Source organism: Embiotoca jacksoni, unplaced genomic scaffold, assembly GCF_022577435.1.
Source record: "Embiotoca jacksoni isolate LCO1_2020_lvr unplaced genomic scaffold, fEmbJac1.0.p SCAF_18, whole genome shotgun sequence".
NCBI classification, from domain to species: domain Eukaryota; kingdom Metazoa; phylum Chordata; class Actinopteri; family Embiotocidae; genus Embiotoca; species Embiotoca jacksoni.
Window position 1 is genome coordinate 2574433 of NW_027185318.1, and position 24927 is coordinate 2599359.

The 24927-nt window shown below is 41.7% G+C and overlaps 1 protein-coding gene across 3 annotated transcripts; it reads right to left on the reverse strand.

Moving 5' to 3' along the window:
- Nucleotides 1-1476: 1476 nt before the first annotated feature.
- On the reverse strand, nucleotides 1477-24818 carry fsip1 (fibrous sheath interacting protein 1). 3 transcript variants are annotated; one of them, XM_069152048.1, is made up of 10 exons: nucleotides 24494-24818; nucleotides 24340-24385; nucleotides 24098-24267; nucleotides 23923-24004; nucleotides 23759-23830; nucleotides 23180-23319; nucleotides 22862-22981; nucleotides 20089-20250; nucleotides 9096-9248; nucleotides 1477-1967 (listed from the first exon to the last, which is right to left on the reverse strand). In XM_069152048.1, the coding sequence occupies exons 1-10, from the start codon at nucleotides 24800-24802 to the stop codon at nucleotides 1815-1817; spliced, it is 1407 nt and encodes a 468-aa protein (XP_069008149.1). In that variant the 5' UTR covers nucleotides 24803-24818; the 3' UTR covers nucleotides 1477-1814. The 3 variants fall into 3 exon arrangements, with proteins under 3 accessions (XP_069008149.1, XP_069008148.1, XP_069008147.1); XM_069152047.1 differs by having other exon boundaries at nucleotides 23923-24001; nucleotides 24098-24385; XM_069152046.1 differs by having other exon boundaries at nucleotides 24098-24385.
- Between the last annotated feature and the right edge of the window lie 109 nt (nucleotides 24819-24927).

Sequence of the window (24927 nt, forward strand, 5' to 3'; positions counted from 1 at the left end):
GCTTGGAGCTGAACTGGAAGTGCACACATCGTCCCTCTGCTCTCCTTTGTAGTCATTTCGCATGTCTGACCACATCTTACTAAAACACACATACTATATTTCATAGGAAAAGGCGTAAGGTTAATGGTAGAGTTCAGACTTCACCCCCACAGACTCACTATCAGCGAATGTACATTTGTGCAGCAGAACATTCTGCGGCCGGCGCGCCCGGTTATTAGGTTTAATGACAGCAATGTTCTGTTCTCATGGTGATACCTCGGTTAATAAGTATCATGCAGAGACATAAACACAAATAAAAGCAATGCCTTGCAATCCAGCTGTGTTGTGAAAACATGGAGCCCATTTAGGATAAAAAAAACAAAAAAACAACAGTTTTTTGGGGGGGGGGAAAAAAAATCTATTTATGTTACTAATGGAGCTTCTATCACTCTCGACCTTGGTTTCATCCTTTAATCACGAGCCAATCACAAGGGGGCATCATATGAATACAGGTGGGGATTCCCTTGGCTCTCCCCTGACGTCACACTCATGTCCCGCTTCCGGTCTGCCGGACTTCCGCCTCGGTTGCAGGTGTGCACGAGTGCTGCCGAATTGTTTGCTTTGTTTATATTGGCTTTTCTGTGATTTTTTTTTTTTTTTTTTTTTTTGTGGAAGATCTCCTGGAGCTCCCCTCATCCTGCACCGGGGACTCCCCCGCGGATCGCTGTCGGTAAGTCTCCGTTACCGAAGACTGATCGGTTTGTGATTTTATTATGTGAGTTTTATCCACTTTAGTGGTAATTATTATTATTCTGTTTAATGTTAATCCTGTATCACATGGGGACTGACCTGCTCAGTCTTAAGAACTCTGCTGCGTTGCGTTGCCTCACCCTGAGTTGCGTTGCCTCACCCTGAGTTGCGTTGCCTCACCCTGAGTTGCGTTGCCTCACCCTGAGTTGCGTTGCTGCTCATCTCCCAGGCTTTGCTTGCTCTCTGCTGCTTCGTGGTGTTTCATGTTGTTGATTTAATGGAGAAAACTCCTTTTAGCTCGAGCTGGTTTTAACTGTGTACTCTGAGGGAGCTTCAGGCCCATCGTGGTCATTTTGTTGAAATAAATTTGGTATCTGATCGTCCCACCTGGAGGATCAGAGAACCTCAATTATTTAGTTTGCTTTGTTTTCTGGTTTGTTCCTGATTTATCACCACCGGTTTATTTCCTTTCAGTTTGATCTTTGTTCTGATCTGAAGTTTATTTGGCTGATTAATCTTCGCAATGAACACGTTCCTTTCAAATCATATATTGTTTAATTAAGTTAATATGGCTTTGTGTGGTTTATTTTGTGATTTATATTAAGTTGCAGACCTGCAGTTCACCCTTTAGCAGCCGAGTGTGTGCTGGACCTTCTGCTTAGTTTCTTTTCTAATTTTTCTTTCTGTGAAGTGGAGCCTTGTTAACTGTGTGTGTGTGTGTGTGTGTGTGTGTGAGAGAGAGAGAGAGAGAGAGAGAGAGAGAGAGATCGACATCGATCGGGGTTCCTCTTTTGGGGATCCTCACCTTTAACGGTCCACCTCTCCACTGGTAAGCTGCAGCTCTGAACATCTATTGAAATAATTGTTTAGGTTAAGGCTCTTTTATTAGTAGTTAGTGCTTAAAATTATATTTCATCAAATCACTGTGTTGAATATTAATTTTGTTATAATAAAGAATAATTATTTTGTAATATAACCACGTCTCCTGCTCATCAGTATGACAAACCTGAGTGCCTTCTGATGTTCTTGATATATGTATAGATATATATATATATATATATATAGATATAGATATGACAGGATCTTCACGTCTTCATAAATAATGTAGAAGTCCATTGTTTTTTTTCGGGTCTCGGTGTCGTATCGTCCGCCTCGAGGCCGTAACTCCAGCTCTCGCTCAGCTCACATTCAACGAGCCGGCTCAGCAGCTGCTCCTCGCTCAGTTCTGGAGACTCAATCTGTAGGAAAACACAAATACACTTAAAAGATTAAAATAATAATGTATGTCGCATTTTAGACTTCGAGGTTAAATCCATAGAAAGATAAAAGTCCAGAATATGTGGAGACGTGCAGACATGTCTGCCAATGTGACAATATTAAAGTGTCCAACGCTGACGACAGAATATTTGCCTGCTGACATTTTTAGTACATCCTCCCTAAATAAGATCCCAACAAATGTTCTGGGTTTACAGCTTGTTTTTTTTTGTTTTTTTTGTCAAATCCAGACAATGTGTTGCATTAATGACCTGATACAACAGTGGCTCTCCATAACGGCACAGAGCACCGCTGTAGTCGTCCCCTGCGCTTACTTGGAAGCTGTCGGGGAAAAAACACTTCCAGTTGGATGTCAGTATTGTTTTTCTACAGATAAGCCAGACTCCTCACAGGCAGACTGGGACTGCGTGCGAGTTCAAGATTGAAAGCCCAACCTTCTAAAAGTAGGTTATTTGGAAAAAGGTCTTTGAAATTAAATAAAAGTCAATATCTATTTCTGGGAATGATGTGTTACCTGGCAACTGGAACTGATTTCAAAGTAAGTGGCTGAGTAAACTTTTAATTCCTCTGCAGTGACGATGAGGTGAGACGTGACTAATTTACCTATGCACAACGCTGCACGTTGTTTAGACAGCTGCGGCTCAACAGCCGATTTCTTCCAACAATATCAACTCATTACCTTCCGTGACATGAACGGCACGCCAAAAACGTGTGCCGAAGAGTCAAATGTTAAATCTCTGAGTTCAACGGTAATCGTTGCCATCAATCGCTCAGCGTGTGAGCTTGTGTTTCTAGCTGTCATCCCACACTGAACAGAATGTCCCTGGCCTTCAAGTAAAGATGTCCTAGTCTAGTTATTCTGTCCTTAATCATGACTGATTTTTAAAGGAGGATTATTAGGTTTTTTTTTTTTTACCATTTGTCGTCAGTGGAACAAAAAAGACAACAATGACACGTATTCGCTCTACGAAGGTCATCGATTGGATATAAATATGCAGCTTTGACATCCACAGATTAAAAAATATATAATGTGGGCATCAGGACAAAATAGAGCTGACACTACGGTGTGACCTCATCACCGGACACTCTGTCCTGAGAAAATATCATGCTCGTGCAGCTGTTTTCACCTCTGCACATCCCACTGAGACAAAATCACATTCCTGTGTCTCGTCTGTCCCCTCTAGCGGGAGCGAATACTGTCCATCGATCATCTGTCGAGCAGACCACCCTCTGAAACTCTCCGGCCCCCAGTTGCTGATGGATATCTCGGTTCAAAGTCCCTCCGAATGTAACGACATCCTTTTAGGTCGAGGCGGTGTTACTCATTTACGACCCCCAGCGAGGACCCTCGTAATCACACCGACGGATCGTCTTCTAGCGGTGGACAGGAGACCGCAGGCAGAACGCAGCCATGATGCGCCCTGTGTGTTTGACCTTTGACCTGTATGAAGCAAGACATTTGCTGGTGGACTTGACCTTCACCTGTAAACAGCACGGGGGGGGGCAACATAAGATCCAATATGGTGGGTAACGATCTTTGTGCATGCACATAAACATACAGCGTGTACCTTCCCTTTCCTCTGTTATAGCATGCATAGTTTACACGGACACTTTAAAATACATTTCTACAAAAATAAGTGAGTCATTAGTGAAACTTGAGACGTACGGCACCCAAAAAAAAAAATCCCCGGGTCAGTTACAGGCATGTCAGTATTTTTCAGTGTACATGAAATGAGGGGCAATAAAAAGTGCCTCACTGGCTGCAGTGTTAACGGTCAGAAATGCCTTGAACCAACACCAGCCGTCCTGGAGATGGAAACTACAAGTTAGACTTTCCAGCAGAGAGGAGAGAAAAAGTGTTTCATTTAACCACTGTGACAAAACGCCGCAACTCTTTAAAAGCGCTTGACCTCGGGTGCCCCGAACACTGGGGAGGCCGCGGGTGTCGGTGGGTGACCGATACGTGCTTTCCTGTCTGACTGTCTGCCTCCTTGCCACAGCCACTTAAACTCACTCCAGCTCTTCTCCGTCTGCGGGCACTTATTACATTTATTTTTGGTAAACTGTGAAGAAAACTGTCCAACGATTTCACACGGAAGTTGATAAAAGAGCAGCCGTGGATGTGACACTTTTTTTTTTTTTTTTTTTTTTTGCAAGAAAACATGCAGACACATTAATACGCTTTTTTTTTTCTTCTTTTTTTTGAAGACGGTCTCCAGTCAAAGGAAGAGCAGCTGTGCGAGCTGGCGTCGGAGTCTTTCCCAGCCATGCATCCTCTCGCATAAACATGTGAAATATGAGCTGTAGGTGGAGAATCTATACATTTGCTTAACACCGACAATTTCTGGTGGGGAAAGTTATGGGCCTTTGACACTTTTATGAAAAACACAGCACACTATCTCCTCTGTTTTACAGACACAGGCTTATTGAACACCACTCTTATTTTCCCGCCTCGCTGACCGGCTGCTCGCCTGCTGCTCCTGAGAGGTGTCGGGACAAAACAACAGGGTGTCCACCAGGAAATGGCTGCTCATCACATTTTTAAATGATTATCTATGAAAAACAGGAACAGGTTTTGACCCAGGCTCATTGCTTCCCTTTCATTCCTAAAGTGCTACTCCTAACTCATCACTGAAACACAAATCAGCCATGAAGTTAAATATGTCTGGTGGTTATTAACTTCAGGTCTCCTTCATACTGCTCCCACTTCGTGTAAAAGGAAACTTGTGTCTCTGTCCTCTTTTGCAATTCCACAAAGTTTTCACTTTGCCACCTCCTCCAGCAGCAACACGATGGCGTGTTCAGTGTGTTGTTTTCCCTCCGGACGCCGGAGTCCGGTTCCTCTACCGACAAACGATGGCGTCGTGGGTGAACTTCAGACCTTTTGGTGAAAGATCAGCGTTCTCGGTCACTCCGGTATAAGTTTCCCATCAGGAGAGGAGTCTGACAAAGACGGGGCTGTTTTCAGCCCTGCAGCTATCCTGCAGCAGATCACCACCTCCCTGCAGCTCGCCGTCGGCTTCCTGTACACAGAGGATGCGAAACGTGGGCCGGCTGCTCGGCTTTCAAGGTCCCGGACATCAGTCACATAGCTGAGCCTCATCGGGCCGCGGAGCCAGAGGCCAGTTCCTCACTGACACAAGGAGGAATTCTATCCATTGCACTCCCATTCAGCTGTTGAGACAAACTCACTTCTGCAATAGTATACCAGTGACATCATTGTGAAAACATCATGTCAAATGTCAGATAATGTGGATAATCTAATAACTCACCTCAGGGATTTCATGAAGAACCTGATTAAAGTCAAACTATTGTCGTGATTACAGGCTGAATATCCTCACGTCACACCCTGCACATTTAGTCACATGTCATCTTTCTATTTGTTTTCCACATGCTTGTGTATCATTGGTTCAAGTTTTTTTTTTTTTTTTATGCCTCCATGCTGGCAACAGCCGTAGCCGGAGGCATCATATTTTTGGGTCCGCCGTCCATCAATTTGTCCCATTTTTGCAAACATCATATCTCGAGAACGTGTCGTGGAAGTTTCTTCAAACGTTCACACTGAATTAATGACACTGATCTCGTGTGTCCACCTAAAAAACACAGAAGGACACAAAGAAGTCGACTCGGGGGTTTTTCCTTCCCGAGGACTTGAAACGTCGACAGCCCCAGTGTGTGACTTCAGCGCCGGGCGGAGTGTTGAGGTCACGGGACGATCTGTTGCTGTGAGTTTTAACAGTTTCGTCATCACTAAAACTAGACCAAGACGGTTAACGTCATCGGTGTAATGTGGAACAAACGCAGGACTGAGAGTGTAAGAGAGTCAGTGGATGTTGAAAATGACCTAAAGGTGCAATCTGATGGGAATCAGACTGGGGTCCTCCCAAAGACTAAATGTTGTAAAGGAACAAAAGGCCCAGATTGCTAACTGTACAACCATTTCAACATTCGTAAGCTGTAGAGGTTGACCGTGTCCCACAACAACATCCCTCCGAGGTCAGTCAGCAGCTGCGAAGCTAAATGCCCAAAATAAATCCAAAAACAGTGTCACCTTACTTACTAAAAATAAAAAGAATGGATGACTGTCAATAACAGCTGTATCATCACAGTGAAAATCATGAGAATTCAGATTTCGCTTTAAATATTTGAAGTTGAGTTAAACTGTGGGAACGGGAGAGGAGAGATTTCACAACAGCAGGTCCGACAGCGAAGGCTGCTAGTTAACTTACTCTCTGCCACTCGGTAGAGGGAACCACACAGAAGAAGGCTATTGTTGGGAAATCTTTTTCTCTAACTGTCTCTATTTAAGGAGACTATATATTGTTAAAACCAGAGCAGACAGCGTGACGAGCGTGAAATGAAGTGGAGGAGGTGAGAAAAGATCCTGAGAGAGAGAGAGAGAGAGCATCCCTTTTCTCCATAGCTTCTATTTTCTGGCAAACCTGATCTCAGAAAAAAAAAACTGCAGTGAATCTGCAGAGCGGGCAAAATGAAATGGTTCCACAGCGCCTGAACAATGAAGCTCAGACTGAGGCCACAGCGGCTTGGTATCCATCTTTTCCTTGACAGGGCTGTGGATGTATGTTCATGTGGTGGCCAACATCTTCTGGCTGTATTCTGTTTACAAGTTTCAGTTTTTTTACCTTGGAGCGCTGCTGGGTAAAATTGCACCAAAGACTACTCTTGTCAAATGTCACAGAGAAAGCATGACGGATAGTTTTGGCCTGATTAGTCCTTCTGGAAGTATCTGGGATTGTCCTTCGTTTTGCAGGTTGATTTAAGAACGCTGCCAAATGAGGTCGCAGGAAAATGACCAACATCAGCTTTTGAGTTTCACACAATTTGCTTTAATAGTTGAAAATAGCCCTGTTGTATTAGTCTTATCTCCTTTTTCTGGAAAGGCTTCTTTTTATTTTATTTCTAAAGAAATGTACCATTAACACAATACAATGACACTTATACTCATAAAGCCTTTCTGGAGAAAAGGCAAAAGCAGCCACAGCAAAATATTATTTACAATGAAAACAAGAGGATCAAAGGTAAGAGGCGGGAATTTTTGCCTGGCATAGAGGTGGATTTCCCTGGAAAGGATATTGTTTGGATTGAAAGATGGGAGAAGCAGATATGACGCACTAAATTCTCAACAAGTCTCAGATCCAAATCCAAGTCACACCGGCGTTTGTTTGTTAAATCAATCACTGCAAATAAAAGCTAAATCAGGTACATCGCCCAACTAACACTTGAACTCTTAACATCACACAATGTATTCAGGAAAAGTCAAAGAGAGCAAACAGTCTGAAGTCACAGCTACAATGAAAACCAACCTTTGGAACATTTTTGCCCTGCAGCAACAGAGCAGCGTACTTCCCATTTAGAGAGGGAATATTTATGTGATATTTAACCCATTTCAGTCGTTTATAGATGTACTGCACTTCATTAAGATGTTACTATTCACACAAAATATAGTAACACTACTTCCAAGCAGTTAAATAGCTTCATTTGAGCCACAGTATCACAGCTTTTATACACACGTTTACTTCAAGAATAATTCTCATTTCCAAAGAGCCTTTACGCTTACAGTAGAATTTAATTAGATAAGATTAATAAGATTATACACAAATAAAATTTAGGAAATTTAACAAAACCTGTTTTAGTCTTGTTGGTGCTTTCTTATAAGTTTGATTTTCAGAGGTTTGATAAAAACCAGCCCTGATCTCTTAGTTATCACGCTCTTATATTCCAGCTGACAACTATGCACAAAGCCTGCATAGCTGGTAAACACTTCAGGTGCAAAAACACTGTGAGAGAGCGTTTGAGTTATGGACGTTATACAAATCAACTTTACGAGTGTCGTGCAGCTGTGAGAAGCTGGTTAAGAATCCCCTCCCAGACAAATTCTCTACAAAGAAATCGTTTCTGACCACAAAACAAGCCCGGCGGCACCCAGAATATACACCGTGCATGTGCTGCTTACATTGCAGTCACTCGCTGGCTTCAGTCATTCGGTGACACTTTATAAAATGCTGTGACACACGGCTAAATGCAAAGATTGTGCAGCAGCAGCGGTTAAGAGACTGGTGGGTTTGATGTTTTGTGATCATCATGAAAAAAAAAGTTTCCTCAAACGGAGCTCGGCTTAATTTACAGAACTATTCCACTTGTCTTTCCTTAATGAAGCCAGGAATAGGTCTCGCTTCGCATGGCATGATGCCGTGTGATGTAAGGGTGTGGCTGCCACGGAGGGTTTTATTACCTCACTGTCTGTGGGTGAAAAGGCCATCTTTTGTTTAAATTTGGCATATATATTTTCTATATATATACATCATGTTGTGGTTCATCAGCGTGAGAACTGATGTGAAATGCAACATATTTGAATTTTGTATCGCAGCGACCGAAGCACGGAGAAGAAGTTTGTTATGCAATGAAAGAGTCAAACCAAATATATTTCTAATGTTTTCCTCTCCTTGTTCACAAAATTTAAAGTCAGAAATGCCAGAGAAAGCAGAAACCGGGGCTGTCCACCTTTGTTCTAGTGTTGTGTCTTCAGCTATAGAGAACAAGTGACAGTTCTGTGGTTGTAACTCTGCAGAGGCTCCTGTAACCAGACAGAGCTCAATGGTTTCTAGGGAACCCCGTGGAGCGAGGACATTAAATCTGAATTCCCTAAAGCAATGAAACACGGTGGAGAAAACGACCATCCTCGCCCTCCGATCTAACGTATGTACAAAGAAAGGCGGAGAAAGAAACGAAACTCCTCCGATAAAAAAATGTCCATCAAAAAAATAAATTTTTACGAGAGACTGTAAACTGCGAAGTGAGCGTGTTAGTGATACAATGCGAGAGAAGTAAAGTGGGGAGGAAAAAAGAGAAGAAAATATATGGGCCTGCAGAGACATGATTATTGCCTGTGATTTCATCGTCCCCCAGTGAGAATGACTGAGAATCAGCTGTGTGCTTGGAATAATTTGTCAAACACGTGTCTACAGATGAACACTGAGGAGTGTCACAGTGCGATCCAACAGACATTGTGCGGATGTAAGCACTAGTGAGCATGTGTTGTGTGTAAATGAACATGGCTGCTTTGAACTCACAGTCATCTCGTGGCCCTGGACCAGGGTCTCCAGCTGCTGTTGTATCTCTTGGAGCCGCCTCTCCTGCCCTCTCCTCTCCTTTATATCCTGCAGGACCTTCTCTCCTGGCTGCACGTCCCCATCGCACTTCCAACCATCCTCCGAGCCAGGACCCTGATACACAACAGACGTGACCGGTTCTCACGAGGCAGAAACAATTCATGTCACTTGGTACTCTTTCTACGGCTGCACTCACAGTTTATAGCTGTCACTTGGAAACATTTCAATACAGAATACAGATGAAACCATAGAGCAGTTCACCACAATTAATTCATGTGTACTTTTCCATTACTCTAAGACTCCTAAACATGTGGAGTTGAAAATAAACCAATGGTCCTTACTTACTTTTGACAGAGAGGTCAATCAGGTGCTCATTATAATCCCTGAGATCTCAGTACCTCAGCTACAGCCCACACGGGGTCCAACATAAATCAAGCATTTACGGCATCCACGAGCTCTGGATCGACACAATGAACCACCGGCTGCGTCCGAGGCAAACTTGGTAATATGGGTCAGGAGGAAACGGGAGAGTCGTGCCTGGAGGACCATCAACGGACACCTGATAAGCGAGAAGTTTGTCTTTCTGGCCGCAGTGTGGATCCTTTTATTTGGGCCTCGGTCACGGAGAGGGAACCGTTTCAATCAAAGCCATCAGACCCAATTCATGCATGTTAAGATGTCAGGTCATTTACAAATTCATAAAAGCCTGCGTGCTGATGCTGAGGTCACAATGAGGGACAAGTGTGTGTCAGGATGGAAAGGAAATTGTCGAATGAACAACACTGTAGAGACTGACCAGTCAATGACCTGCACTTGGGTCATATTTTGACCTCTAAAAATACACAGCTCCTCCATTAAAAACAGCAGCTAGGTCTAAAAAAAAAAAAAAATGGTTGGGTCTGAGAGGATGCTGCCAACCGCAGGACCGTTTTGGAGTGTCAGTCTAGCGCCATGTGGTTGAAAGCTCCATCTCTCTCGGTTAGTCTGGATGGCAGGCGGGCGTGTGCATGATCTAATAATGTTGAAATTGATGGATATTTCATAAAATGTCGACATCTCAATAGGGACTTGGATGGTGAAATAGTAGGTTACTGAAGACAGCGCGACCCAGTAGGAATTATGAAGTTAAACGCTGAGTTACTAAATCTGTTGTGACACATTTATGATAGGATGTAATCTCAGTAATCCCAGGGTAGGAGGGGAGTTCAGTAAAGCCGAGCCAGTATGTTGAGAAGAATGACGGCTTTTTTTTTTTAATAAGCATTCAGACATTCTGATGTCACGTATCGCATCTAGACAAATTTTAGGCCACTGAATAGTACCGATGTGATTTGACTTTAATATTCAAATACTGGCAAAAACAAAAATCTTCTTGCATTTTTTCCTAAGTGTGTGTGGCCTCACCTAAAAGTGCCCTGTGTCTCCCTTTCAAGGAAATAATGACAGCTTCTAACTGAAGCCTCTTTTAAGTGGTCGTTACTAGAGCCCTTCAGTTAAGACTCACTCATCCTCGACTACAAAAGGGACGACGGGATCAGAATCCTGTCATGCACCAGAGTGAGAAACACAGCGTTTCAACCAGGAAAAATAAAAATTAAAGTCTAGCTTTACCACCCTCCTCACACCACTAAATGCATGTTGCTAAAAAAGCCCAAATCTTCGGGAGAAACAGTTTATTTAATTTGGAAACGACAGCTGCCCTATTTTTCAAAAACTATTCTGCAAACTTCCAAACTGTCTGCAAGGTTTAACAATGACAACTATTACTGGCCAGTTTGAATGACGCATGTTTGTTACACATTTTCACAATAAACCAATTCTCTCTGGCTAAATTAACATCCAATAAATTCTGCTGATCAAAAGTGGAAAGTCCGCAGTCTCGTTTTATAAACCTTGTGACCCCAATTATAGCGAAGACACACCATTCTTCTTGCTTTTAAGCCCCTATTATCTCTGCATTGGCCCCGGGTCATCTTTCACAGTAACAACCTCATAGGGACTTTGATGCAACAACAAAAAATTAATCTGATCCGAGAGATTTACATAGTTTTTATTTAAACGCTCCGAACATTAATCATGCTATTAAAAACAACAAACAAAATCAGCAACGTTCGATTTTTATTCCAGAGAGAATAAAGCAGCGTCACCACCGTAATGCTAAATAATGAACAATCATTTTTAATATAATATATACTATATAATATACGGAAAGTTTATCTCAACATATCCGTTTGAATTCTTGAACTGAAATTCCAAATCTAAACATTTGATGTTGCTTTTGTGAATATATATACTTGATTGAACGAGAGACATTAAACCTGTGTGGAATCGTGTTTAGCTGACATACGGTTCATTTCTGTTCCATGAAAGACTCAGTGGCCTAAAGCTTATTATTTACAATACTTTGCCAACAGTGTTTCTAAAGATATAGTTGATGAAGCACTCCTAATAAATGAGTTTAGATCCCGTTCCAAAGCATCGACAAGGATACACTTGTACACTTTGCTTTTGTGCTCAAGTTGTTCTAATGATTCACCTCTTGGAGAAGACTGGGGGAATAATGTTTCTTGACCTTAACAGACTGCAGCTATTGTTCTAATACATTACAGTAATTGTGCTTCTTCTCCTGGAACGTGTGATAGCTTCAACTCGATATAAAGTTAGACTGAATGTCTTCCGATCAGAAACTCAGTAAAAAGATGGTAATTGTCTCTCCCGGGAGTTGCCTAATGACACGCCTTTCAAGATCTCCAATAACTGCACCAACTATCGGGGTCACTGGATCGCTGGGAGGCCATAAAGACCTGGTTTTTGTTTTTCTTGGAGTATAAAAAAAGACGTCAAACATAATCAGCTTTAGAGATAAAGTATGTCATGAAATATCAAAAGAATCTCTTAGAGTTTGAGTTTGCATTAATATCATGAGTTGATATAAAGTGCACCTCTTTACAATCAGAGCACGACTCTGATTGCCAAGTGCAACTCAAATTCAAAATGAATGTTATTAAACTGAGGGGGGAAAAAGTCATTCATGCATGACATGATGGCTCCTAAAAAGTTATCTTTGATTTACCTAACTGCTCAGATTTTGTTTGCCAAAGTAGCAAAACCATCGTTAGTATATTATTTGTATGACTTTCAGATAACTTGGGTCGGTCATGCCTTTGACATTCATTAACCGATTATTATTATCATGCGATCAATTTTATGATTCCCATTAAAGGCCATGCATTCCATCCGGAGGTTGTCACGGTGTTTGAGTGTGAAACAGCTGCAGCGGCTGATGGACGATCGGCTGTTGTTCAAAGTGACGAAATAGGATAAATAGTCGGGATTATTTCATGCCAAACGTTTCACTTCAAATCAACTCGAAGTAAACCTTGGATGTCTACAAATCCGCAATACTGTGTGTGCAACATCTTGCTGTTCCCATAAGAGGAATATATAATTACATTACGTCAATCATATTAATTTTGTTAGTGGAGTTGGAGCCTTGGAGTTCAGTAGTCTGGTGCAACTTCTCTGCTTCAATGTGGGCCGCATCTGTGGCACACCTCGCCAAATATAACAGCTGGATCCTCTCATGCAGATGCATTCTTAGATATATCTCATAAGCACAAACATTTAGGTCGCTGTCATGTGTCGGTGCTTTCTTGCATCCTGCGGCAATATGGCAATATGTTTTTTTTTATGTGCCGACAGCTTGATGACCTTGTTCACGCACTCTCAAGACTCGCTTACCAGGGACAACACGCTCGAAGGGAGCTAATCCAAGGAAGTGTCGACAGTAAAATCATAAAAGCTACTGCACAGTCAAAACAAACTAATTTGTACAATGTGTTCTTTTGAAGTAAGTTCTTCATACCTTTTTTTAATAGGTGGGGGATCTGCATGTCATACGAAGGAAAATAAAGACTTCTGAGCATTTTGTAAATATAGTGCAAAGAGTTACAAAAATCAAACCGGAAAAAATAGAGCACTAAATGGCCTTCGTGTTGAAAAACACTTAACATGGTTTGGACGCTGGCCAACATTTCAAACTGCAGTTTGTTTTCGGATGCAGTAGCCACAAAATGGCTCTGAGGCCTCAACTCTAGGGGCCTTTTGTATATTAAATATGTCTGTTGGTCACATTAAGTCACTCAGTCATTAAAAAAACAGGCAGCACAAATAATGAAAGCAGCATGTTTCTGTTATACTTTGAGGTACCAGTTTATTAGGCAATCAAATTCAGTTATAATACAAACCCTTTGCACTAATAGCTAACATTTCAAAAATTATAACTCAAGTACTACTTAAAATCTACAATGTCGCACTACTTTTACTCTGAGAACTAAATGCAAGAAACACTTTTCAGTATAATAGAAGGTTCAACTGCAGCCTAAAAAACATGAAATATACAATGTCTTAGACACTTTGTCAAGAAAAACTGACTAAGGTTTTCTTGGGGATTTTTAAATATGCATCTGAGTATTGGTAACTTGGTGTGCCGCCTCATAAAACACTCAGCCTACTTCTAGAAAGGGATTCCTGTTGATTGGAAAATATACTCGACCCCGTTTGCCGACGATACGTCTTGGTAATGACCCGCGGCTGCACATTGTGAAGGGACAGCGCTGCGATGATGAAAGAAAGCCAAGCGGTGCTGACTCACGCAGAGACGCCTGGTGTTGTTCAGGACAGCACAGTCCTCTCCTGCTCTCTCTTGAGGACTCTCTGTTTTCTCTCCCTCTATATCTCCTCAAATCTGAAGTATAGTCGGAGCTCTGACTGTGCCACGTGGACCCAGGCTACCTGCCAAGGCCTGTCCACATGCCTTGCCACGAGCACTCCCTGTGAGAGCACGGGAGCAAGCTGTTCAAAAGCTATGGCTGAGAGTCTCTTGACTTCTCTCTGTGTTGCTGTTATTTCCTTGTCTGTCTCTCAGACTGACATTTTGCCCAGCTGTGACCTGCAGTCATCTGTCAGCTTCTGAGGCAGAGGTGCTCAAACACAGCTATAGTGTGTATGGTACATATCTGCAGCTCGGATTTGAGAAGGAGAGAAATGCAAACAAATGTTTACACCACTTTACTTGGATACAAGGATAGTTCAACTTTTAACAAATGCATTCCCCTACTTCCTCTTTAAAGTTGCACCATAAACCGATCAGCTTGATATTGCTCCATAAGAGACCATGCGAGAGTTTGTATTTCAAGATCTAAAAAAATGACCCAGATATGAAATGTGTTTGTATCCCAGCTGTCTCTTCCCCTTCCACAGGTCATGTTTTTAGATCAGTATTTTGGATACTGAGTGATTGGTGAACATTCCTGAAGTATTAGAAGATTCACTTGTGGGTCATCGGGACTTTATACTTGCTTTCTTTTTTTTTTCTCAGAACTGAGGGTGGTCTGGAGCAATCACTGTTGCGCAGATCAAAACCTCCTGCCGTGTCCTACAATCAAAAGAGCATGCTGAATGTGATAGTGGGTAAAGGTACCTCCACCGCCTGTGTGTTTGCATCAACTCAGAATAATCCAAAGAGCAATCAAAAAGTTTTCACTCTCAGGTCGCGGAGGGAAATCTTGGATTTGTAATCCCTCCGAACTGTTGTAAATACTTCACAGTCTATTGCTTTTACTGTGAAGAGATACTCACAGGATCATCTCCACCCATGCTGCACTTTGCTAACAGAAGGTCATTTTCGTGTCTGCCAAGTAATGACACGGTTGAAATAGATTTGAACAAAAACCTTAAGAAGTAGGCCGTGTTCAATATTTATCAGAAGCATCTGGAGGGGAAAAAGCTCCAAGCGTCTTTTTGCACTTCTTGTCCCCCAGCGACAAACGCTGTGAAATATCAAGCCAATATCTGAGCTGCAGTTCAGCTGCTAACAATGTTGAGGTGGGATTTCTTTCAGTGGTAACTTTTGAAATGTAGGACTGTGGGAACAGTCAGTGAAATGGTTACAAGAAAAGCCTGCCAGCTAATAGCTTGCTTGGTCGTGTCCGAAACAACATTGGGTCAGTGTTAGGACTTGGGGTTTTATTTTATTTAATATTTTTGGATTGAATAACTGTAATTTTTCTGGCCCTTGTAATAGCTGGTTGTGATTTGGATCATAGACACAGGAGATTAGGCAATATTTAAAGTGTTTTTTTAATTTTTTTTTTTATTATTGTGAACAGAAGACTATGCGACTAAATTATCCACCATGGAGTGTCATAATGAGGAGAACAGTCAAAAGTCAGATCTAAACCACTTAACACAGCACCAGTAGGAGAAACGTTTATAAGACAATAAACTGGGTCTCACGGGAATTACAGGGTGGGGACGGGTGTGGAGTCTTTTCTTTTTAGCCAAGTTAACCTTGGGAAAAACACCAAGCATGCCACATGACAACCCCGACACCTCAGCTCTCCCCATGCAGCTGTCCAGCCAGCAGAAGAATATCTGAGCAAAGATGATATGAGATGTTTCATATGCTTATATGTATTAAAAAGGGTAAATTCACCATTTAAAAAAACAAAAAGAAAACACACACACACACACACACGTTCACTGCCAAGTTGTGTGAAAGATGCTACATGTTGAATTATGACAAACTTCACAAGCTGGTCAGGAAAAATACAAAAACATAATCACATCCTTTTCTATTGTAAATTAGCATATTTCCATTATCTCAGCAGGGACATGAACATCATATTCCAGAGAGGACAGTTTATTCCTTAGCTCAGAGGTTACGATGTCATTTTTGTGTTGCAGCTGTCACCACTAATAAAGTGAAACACATTGTTCCATTCAAAATGACCTTCGCTTTCTAGCTCTGGTTTTATTCTGAAGCCAAGGCACATGCACTGCATATTACACATGTAGACTATTTGTATCATATTTCTGAGTATTGTGACTGTTGAGGTCAGCTGGCGTCTTTACTTCCTATCATGAATTCTAATACGGCGCACACTTAATCTAAAATGAGAACTAACCTTCATTTTGATTTAATGTAAGACAACTGAAGCTTTTCCACAACTTTAATTATACGACCGGACCGAATAAGATAAATTTACAAACTATATACTGACCACACTGTGGTGGTCAAAAGGGCGTTTTCTGACCAAAACTCTGCTCCCTCACTTTAACATTCGCTGTGTAGTTAAAATCATGAGTGCTCATCAGCAACCACACAATGGGCCTAAGTGACCTCATAGTCTTACATCAAAATATAGCACAACAAAAACACAGCTGGGGTTACTATGCAAATACAGGAGGAGCTGAAGACCTGCTGATTACGAGCGGGATCAGTGCAGTCACACTGTGACAGTGACTGAAAACCATGAGACCATTTGTTAATTTTCATTGCAACCACACTTGCAAAAAAACAAAAAAACACATTTGAAAGGATGACATATGTAATTCTGATCTGTGAAGCGTGTACACACACACACACACACACACACACACACACACACACACGTCGCCAAACACCCAACAGCGGCTAATTCTCATGACAGAATCCTCTCCGCTGGCCTCAAGCTGTGGGTGGTGCAGGCATTACCACACAGTCGTACAGTAGGAGTGTACTGTACATCAGTCAAAATCAGTGTACATGTGCCAACACGTGTTTTTAATGACAGAACAGCTATTTCAGCTGAAGCCTGAGAAAAAGGAGAGAGCGATGAAGAATGCAAAAAGGAGTGATGCGGTCATAAACACAACGTCAACAGTGTCCAAAGTAAACAGTGTTTAATGCAGTGTTTCGATTCCACTCAATCCAGATCATTAATGGAGGGGTTGTAGCTGCCTGACCTTTTCCCTATCATCAAAAATCATCAACAAAGAGCCAGATGCGAAGAAAACAAGGCTTTTTCTCAATCAAGACTTTCTCCCCGTGACTCAACGTGTGGCCATGCGGTGAGTAATGCCGTGCTTCCACAAATACTGCTTCTGTGGTTTATGGCTTCATGACGTGGATTTATGATTGGCTTTTTGGATGTGATATCATTTAGTCAGTGCAGTGCAATATGCACCTGTCACAGATGGCAGGAAAAAAAAAAAAAGGGACAGGTGAGCTCAGTGCACCGATATGGCTACCTCTGTCCTGTGCAAACTGGCACATTGGTCTCATAGTTGCTCTCACATGTTGTAAACCTTCCTGCATATTTTAATATCTCCAAATGAAAGGGAGAGCAATGTTCCTGTTTTGGAACTGGTGCTCCTCTACCTCCACCAGGTCTGTAATTACATTCTGACGGGGTGCTGACTCTCCTCTGTGGCCGTGTCCCGGCTGGTGCCAGGCCTTGTGGACTGTATTCACTCAAGCAACAGACTTGTGTAGCCAGAGAGAAGCTACTACTCATAGCAGCGCATGAATGGAAGAGTATCAATCATATTTGGGATAAGACGCCACCAAGTTCTGAAATCCTGGCAGATTCTTTGAGGGAGTGCTCACTGGGGAGAGTTGAATAACTCCCTGCCATGTAAACGCGTGACAGAAAATCGGTCTGACATATTCAGAAAACAGTGACGATCACAAGGCCGTGATTTAATATCAGTAGGTAAAAAAAAAATTCCAGCGGTGTTGAAATACAGACATGATGATCGATTTTAAAGCACACTCTGGTTTAAGCAGGCACACAAGCAGGTTCCTGAAGTGCCGTCCAAATGGTTTCATTTAAGAACTCAAGCCACTGCTGAGAAGTAAGGTAACTGGAAAACAAAAGCATATTTCCTTTCATGACCACTGACCTGAAATGAATGCTCTGAAAGAGATTTATGTCGTGGGCTGCTTATTTTTAATCCATGCCACGACAGCGAGATAGGAGTGAAGTAGGCTCAAGAGACAGACAGTTCCTTTTCAAGCTCGACAGGTGTTGTGTTCACAAACCTTTCACTGTTTGATACGCTGCATGAAAATATTTAAATCCTGGGAGGTGGTGTTTTTTTTCTTTTTGAGGTTTCAGAGTGAATCATCTGCAGTCACTTGACAGAAAAAAATGTTTTGCTTGTCATTGTTTAATTCACATGTTACATCATTTGAAAAGGACTGCCTGCATTAGACATTTCAGCCCTAATGGGGAGCAGATGATGGATGGATGATGGGGAATTTTACTTTTCCAAAAAGCCTTGTGACCAGGCAAGATGATTAAAGGGGGGAGAGAGTAGGTTTCACAAAGTAACACATCCAGCTGTCGAGTATTATCAAAGCTCTGATGTCCACTCTTATGTGGGGAGCATTTTGCACAAAAGAGGACTGTCTTATTTTGGAGGGTTAAAGGCAACGGTCACAATTACAGAGGAATGACGGCCATTCACCCGAAGCACCAGTTTAGTCCTTACAAAGTTACTAACCCATGAGATTTGGCAGTTTTAAGAAACAGTTCGCCTATTGATTATGTACGCATCTGATTGAGCTTAATCGATTTTCAATGTCACTTCCTGGAACTAAATTACTTGGTGAGAACTGAGCTGAAAGATTTAGTCTGTCTCCGTCAGGCTGCGGATTATATTCCCTCATCAGCTCCACTTTCGGACCTTTACACTACAGCTGCACTGTTTCATGACACCAGGGCTTCATTAAACAGTTATTTACTTAATTTATTAATCTGCCAATATTTTTATTGATTAATCAATATATTAATTACAATTTCTCAGAGCCCAGTGTGGTCTAATCAGCAGTCCAAAACACAAAGATATTCAGTTTAATGTCATAGAAAACTAAAAGCAGCAAAGATTCACATTTGAAAGATGGAATCAATAACTTGTTTTGATTTTTGTTTAAAAATAAATTCATTTAATGAACTAGTAGATTAACTAACTAATTATTTTAGATCTACATGTCACACAATTTTACAAATCAGTTAAAGCCACATCGGACTCATATTGCGAATCCTTATCATCTAAACAGATGTGGATGAAACATTGCAAGTGGAGGACTTCAGTAACTCAATTTCAAACTTTAAACTTGGTTTAACAGCCATTTCCATAAAAATCCCTCGAGTGACTGAGTAAATTTACAGTATGAATGTGAAATAATTAGGCCAGTGAAATAAATATTCCGGACATTACAACATACGTAGATCATGTCTCGTTGCAGCACTGCAGTTTTTCCTTGTCTACATCTAGTAGTGATGGAAGGAAACAGGCACCCTGGGTTCACAAAACTAACTTCAAAAACATAATTTTCCACTGACAGGTTACGCAAATGATGAGCATGCCATCTGGCTGTCAAAACGTGGTTAGATAAGGTCCTGTGATAACTCACTGAGCTCACGTCTAGGATCAGACCCAAACCCAAGACCAAGGCCTGGAAAAATGTTATCGTTATAAATATCTGTGAAGTCGGTCCTGCACTGTTTGATGTGGTGGTGATATACAGATCATACTTGAAACGTTGGGTACTGCATATAAAGGGAGCGCACTTGGTCAAAATTTAATTCTAAATGTACATACATGCAACTCAGGGAATGGACAATATATTTGCAATTACAAAAACAGTCTAAACGGACACCTGGTAAATTGCATTTATGATGCAATGATCATATTTTGATTGTATCAAATTGTACGTTGCTAATGTGGAAATAACATAATCCTTTAAATAATGAGACAGCTGCTTCAGCAAAAATTTTACAATTCAATTTACTAGCAGCAAACAATGCATGAGAGGCTTTATAAAATACACCCTTCTTATGGAAACGTGGAAAACTGGCTGGAAACATGAGGTAAACCTCAGCTCCAAAGTTCAGCAGCTTGCATAATACTATTTTACCCCGATGACGAATAGGGGGTGGACTTCCTGAGGTTCCGTAACAAAAGATTTTACAAAATTTTGCCATCGATGCCCCACTGAGCTGACCTTGCGTTCAGATTTAATGACCTTGCCTCATGGCAGTTCTGGATGGTGCATGGGGGGGACTACTGGCACACTATAAAAAAAAACATATAACATAGCCAGTAATGTCGCTTGTTTACATACCTGAGACATGCTTAAGTTTGTGTAAGAGCTTTGCACAGAGTGAAATTCTTCGATAGGAAGGAGAAGGCGAATTTTGGAGTCAATGTCTATCAGCTGCTCCAGGTCAGAGGGCTCCGGGGTGTAACCCTGGCCTGTCAGGACTGACACAGCCCACGTGGTCTCCTGGAAGAAAAACATCACAGGAATAAGTCATGGTCCACTGGGAGTAAGCCTGCTTTGTTTTGTGACCACCTACATCATCTATCCATTGCTTATTAGCAGCTTTGTAACAGTGATGTCTGACACAGGGACGAGGTACAAGTGTGACTTTGGCCCTTGGTATTGTCTTCTGGATGGATCAAGTGCCAAACTGACATTTGTGTCTTCCTCACAGTGCCTGTCGGTCCCACTGAGACTCCCATTATATGACAAACAATGGGTGGGTGGTGAGCTCATCGCAGCGCAATGGTGAGGTAAGATCTCACAAAAACACAATCATGCCAAAGAAGATCATAACTCTAGAAAGACCACAGATGTAACCTCTGAACAGTGAGAAGGCGGCGCTGCACAAAACTGGAAGAAGAAAACAGCAAAGGGGTCTGACTGTGGTGCAAAACACAAAGTCACAATTTAAAATATCAGACCCACAAATCTTTATGACGTTGATCGGGGCTTCAAATGTCGATCAATCCTGGTGTTTCAACAACTGCAGTGATTTACTTGGATGTGGCAGAATATCTCAGACATCAGACAGGGCGGGCAGGTCCTTTTTGTTCACGTGTCTGTTTTCCAAACATTGTATGACAGAGTGAGAGTTTTTTGACAAACACGGCATAAAAATATCAAGCATAGACAGATTTATTCACGCCATCACTTACTATGGGACACAGGGAGTCGAGATATAAATCATTGCCTTGGAACAGCTTAATCCTTTACCGAGCTGATGTCTGAATCTGCCTCTGACTGGTGATGAACACTCCCTCACAGTGACTGAAGATCAAATCAATTCTTTATTCTTTAACTGAATAATTAATACTTCTTTAAGTTTCTTTAGAGATAGGCTACATATGAAGGTTAAACCACTCGCATATCTGTACATTCATGAGACTACTGCCAGCCAGCTTATCTTAGCATAAACACTGGAAACAAAGGGAAGATGGTCCTGTCTATAAAATATTGATTAGTTGTTTTCACACTTGAACATATTAAATAAACAAGATATCATGCTGGAATAAATAAGCTGTAGAACCGCTGTTCGAAGAACTTTAAACAAGGCCAAGCTCGCTTTTATCCTTTTATTCTATATCAGCCTATATTTAGAGTGAAACTGATGTTCACCTTTTCATCTGAGGTTCTGCAAGAAAACAAATAACTTTAACAAATCAAGATGTCTCTAATACGACTAGCATGGCCGTTCTGTAGGCCTACTTCCCGCAGTAGCCACCTGAGGCCACAGGTAAGGGATGGACGTCCGCGCTCATCTACTGCAGCTCCAAAATGTTCTGCGATTACTGACTGCTACTGATTTATTGCCGCAGGTTACCACAACTACACAAAGACTGTGTGGCTTGTTAGGACGAGAGACAGAAACATCGTAAAAAGTGTGTGAGGCAAACAGTGAGCGGCAGCTTGCGGTCGATGTGTCCCAAAGGATTCTGCCAAGAACTGAGTGAAGTCCTCAGAACTGAAGACGAATCACAACCAATGTCGTGGTGACATAAATAATGGGCTTGATCCGTTATGGCCATTCATAATAGCATGCTTCGCAATAACAGGAAGTCTTCTTCCAGCCAATAAAACAAAACAGCATCTGCACTCCCCTCGGTTTGGTATCAGCCACCACAATTACTGCAGTATTGTTCTAAAAGTCAAGTCAAACATCATAAATAGAGCAGCAAGACATAAAAAAAAAAAATACAAAAAAAAAAACCTGGCAGGCTGAGGGCCTACAGATGCAGGGCTTTCAGGGTCAAGTTAAATGGAACCGCATGTTAAAGGTAAGCATGTGTTTTTTTTCTCGCTTCCCAACAGGCTTCATCCCATCTGACTTCAAACTGGCCTCACAGCTGCCAAAGGGGTCATTAAGGCAAATTAAAAGTGTAAATAGAAACATTTAAATTGAGGATGGTGTGGGTGGGTCCACAGTGAAACACTCACACGCTACAGGTGGCGGAGTCTCAGATTAATGCTCAAAGGAAAACAAAAGGTCTCATTTTCTGAGCTCCATCAGCACAACCTCACGACCAGAGCAGCTGTAGTTTATAGCCTGGAAGGACTATTTGAAAAATCCTGGCTTCTGAATTTTGCTGAAACACAGCAGACGGAATTATTGAGGAAATGTGATAATAAAATTAGTCCATAACATGCGGCAGGCTGTGTGAACCGCATGTGGCACTTAAGATCTGGTTCATAATCTAAACTGCTTTCAGGAGTCAGAATCTTCTGGAAAACATGGAGATATTTAACAATGGGTTTAGTAAAAACTTAAATTCAAAAGGCCAGATGTTAAATTATGGCACATTAAACAATTAATATCACAAATGAACTCATTTCTAAATGCAGAGATTGTATTAAATATCTGTGTCAATGTTTATGAAAAAAAAAAAAAACAGTTTTTGATATGTTGAAAATATAAGATTGAAATCTGAAAAGCTAAAGCAGTGAATGAGATCATCTGCTGCAATAGCGCGCCCCTATAAGACCTCTAGACGTGAGAGGAAACTATTAAGGAACTTGAAGAAGAAAGACTCATCCAGCTGCATATGTTGTCTGTTAGGGCTTCATGTCAGCCTACCTCGCCTTCTGCACCTCTGGCACTGTCCTCTTCCTCTTCGTCTAGTTCTCGGAGGAGCTCAGCCAGACGCCCCTTCTCCTCCTGGGTCAAAAGCATTTGGGCCCCCTCACCGCTTACTAACTAATGCAGTACAAAAAAAGAAAAATTTAAAATCATTATTTACATTTCTATTCTTTTTAGTGATGGCCTACGAGGCTTAATACATGTCTTTCTTTTTTCAAATTAAAACTAGAGACGAATATTTTCCTCACTGGAAAAACAAACACGGGAAAAACTCGCTCCAAGTCCTGCGATACAGCCGACCACACTTTGACATACCTCAATGTTTCTCTTCACAAAGTCCTTATGTTTATTCATGCCTTTGGAAGTTCCACAGTGGCTGCCTGTAAACTGGTCTTCCCCAGTGTCTTCATAGCTTCCTTCAAGAGACTCCGTCAAGCCGTACGGCTTCTTTTCACCTGTCAGGCAAGATACATGTTAATATTCCTGAAGATAATATCGAAGGAGTAAGTCAAAGTTTTAATAATAACAATCAGCCAAACAAAGCCAAACTGCCGGATTTATTCTCAGTTATCTGATTCACACGACGAGTTTGCAGCAAATAATCTTCAGGCGGGATGAAATATAAACAATGAGACTGATGCTAAACCTTCAAGGTTGCATATAGCAGATGTGACAATTCAACTAAATCTTTTTGTAACTGCTGTTTTGAGGAAAATACGTTCTGGAAAACTGCTGTAATAAGTCATATCGTGCACTGCAGCAGTACAGTGAGGTGGAAAACCAACAGCTGTGTACAGTACGATCCCCGAGCTTATGGTGCCATCAAGTGCACATTGGAGGCAGCACATCAGAGAACAACGTATTGTCTGTTATGTTGTATTTCCACGAGCTCACTTTGCTCCGTGCGCTGGTCGGGAACCTGAGTGCCAAACACAGGCACGAAGCCGTCTTCCTCTTCTTCTGCACCTTTAATGTTAAAAATAAAAAACATATTTTAGATGTCACCCAGTGACCCCATGAACTACGCTGCTGCGGATCTGTATGCTGATTATTCTTACCAGCGGGTGCTTCCAAAGCCAGAAACAGTCTTGTATTTAAAGCTTCATGAGCAGATTCAGAGTGACCTTCAGGTTTATTCTGCTGCACACAAACAAACGGTATAACATCACAACCCGAGGTAACACTTTTCTGTTTTTGGGGGGTCAAAACTAGTCTTCGAAAGATTGTGTGTACCAGGAGCTCTCGCCAGAGTTTTGCTACGAGTTCTTTCCTCTGACGTCGGATGTCTTTTTCTTTGCAGATTTTCTCCATCAGTATTTCATCAAGTCGTCTCATTTCCTCGACGGCTCCGTGTAGTTTGGACTTTTCATTTTCTTCCTCGGTGACATCGACGTGCCTCTGACCTAAAATCAGCACAACCACGTGAAGTGACTGTACCATCCTACCAGTCCAGATCATCATGATGCACAAGTTACCTTTTCCTGAGGAGTTGATTGGAGTTTCTTCAGAGCTGCTTTCAACCTACAGGCAGTTGTTTTCAAAAGTTATTGAAAATTGTCTTAATTTTGTAACTCAAGAACCACCTTTTCCTTCTTTTTTAATGCTATTGCGTCATCTTTAGTTCATTACCTGAATGTCAGCGGCCTCGTTGGTCAAAACAAGAAGGGAAAACGTAGTTGTTGCACAAATCCTGTCACTGTGAGGCTCACTGGACGCAGGTCTCGATATGTCGTCTAAACTGCCTCTAAAAATTTCCATAATGTAGATTTTTCTCAATCCGTATTTAAAAAAAAAAAAAACTAAAACAACAGCAACGTATTTGCAATTAGTAAATGGACAACAGCTTTTTTTTTTTTTTTTTTTCCCCCGACAAATGTTTTGGTAGCTATGGACGCAAAACACTTCCCGGATGTTGTAACTATGGACATCTGTTGCCATGGCTACCGAGCGAAGTCGAGGCACCTCAGCTGACGCTTCGACTCAATGTGGCTAAGCTAGCTAGCGGAGCGGGTCGAGCTAGGAGCTAGCTAGCGGTTAGCTGCGGTCGAACCGCCCCGGCTCGT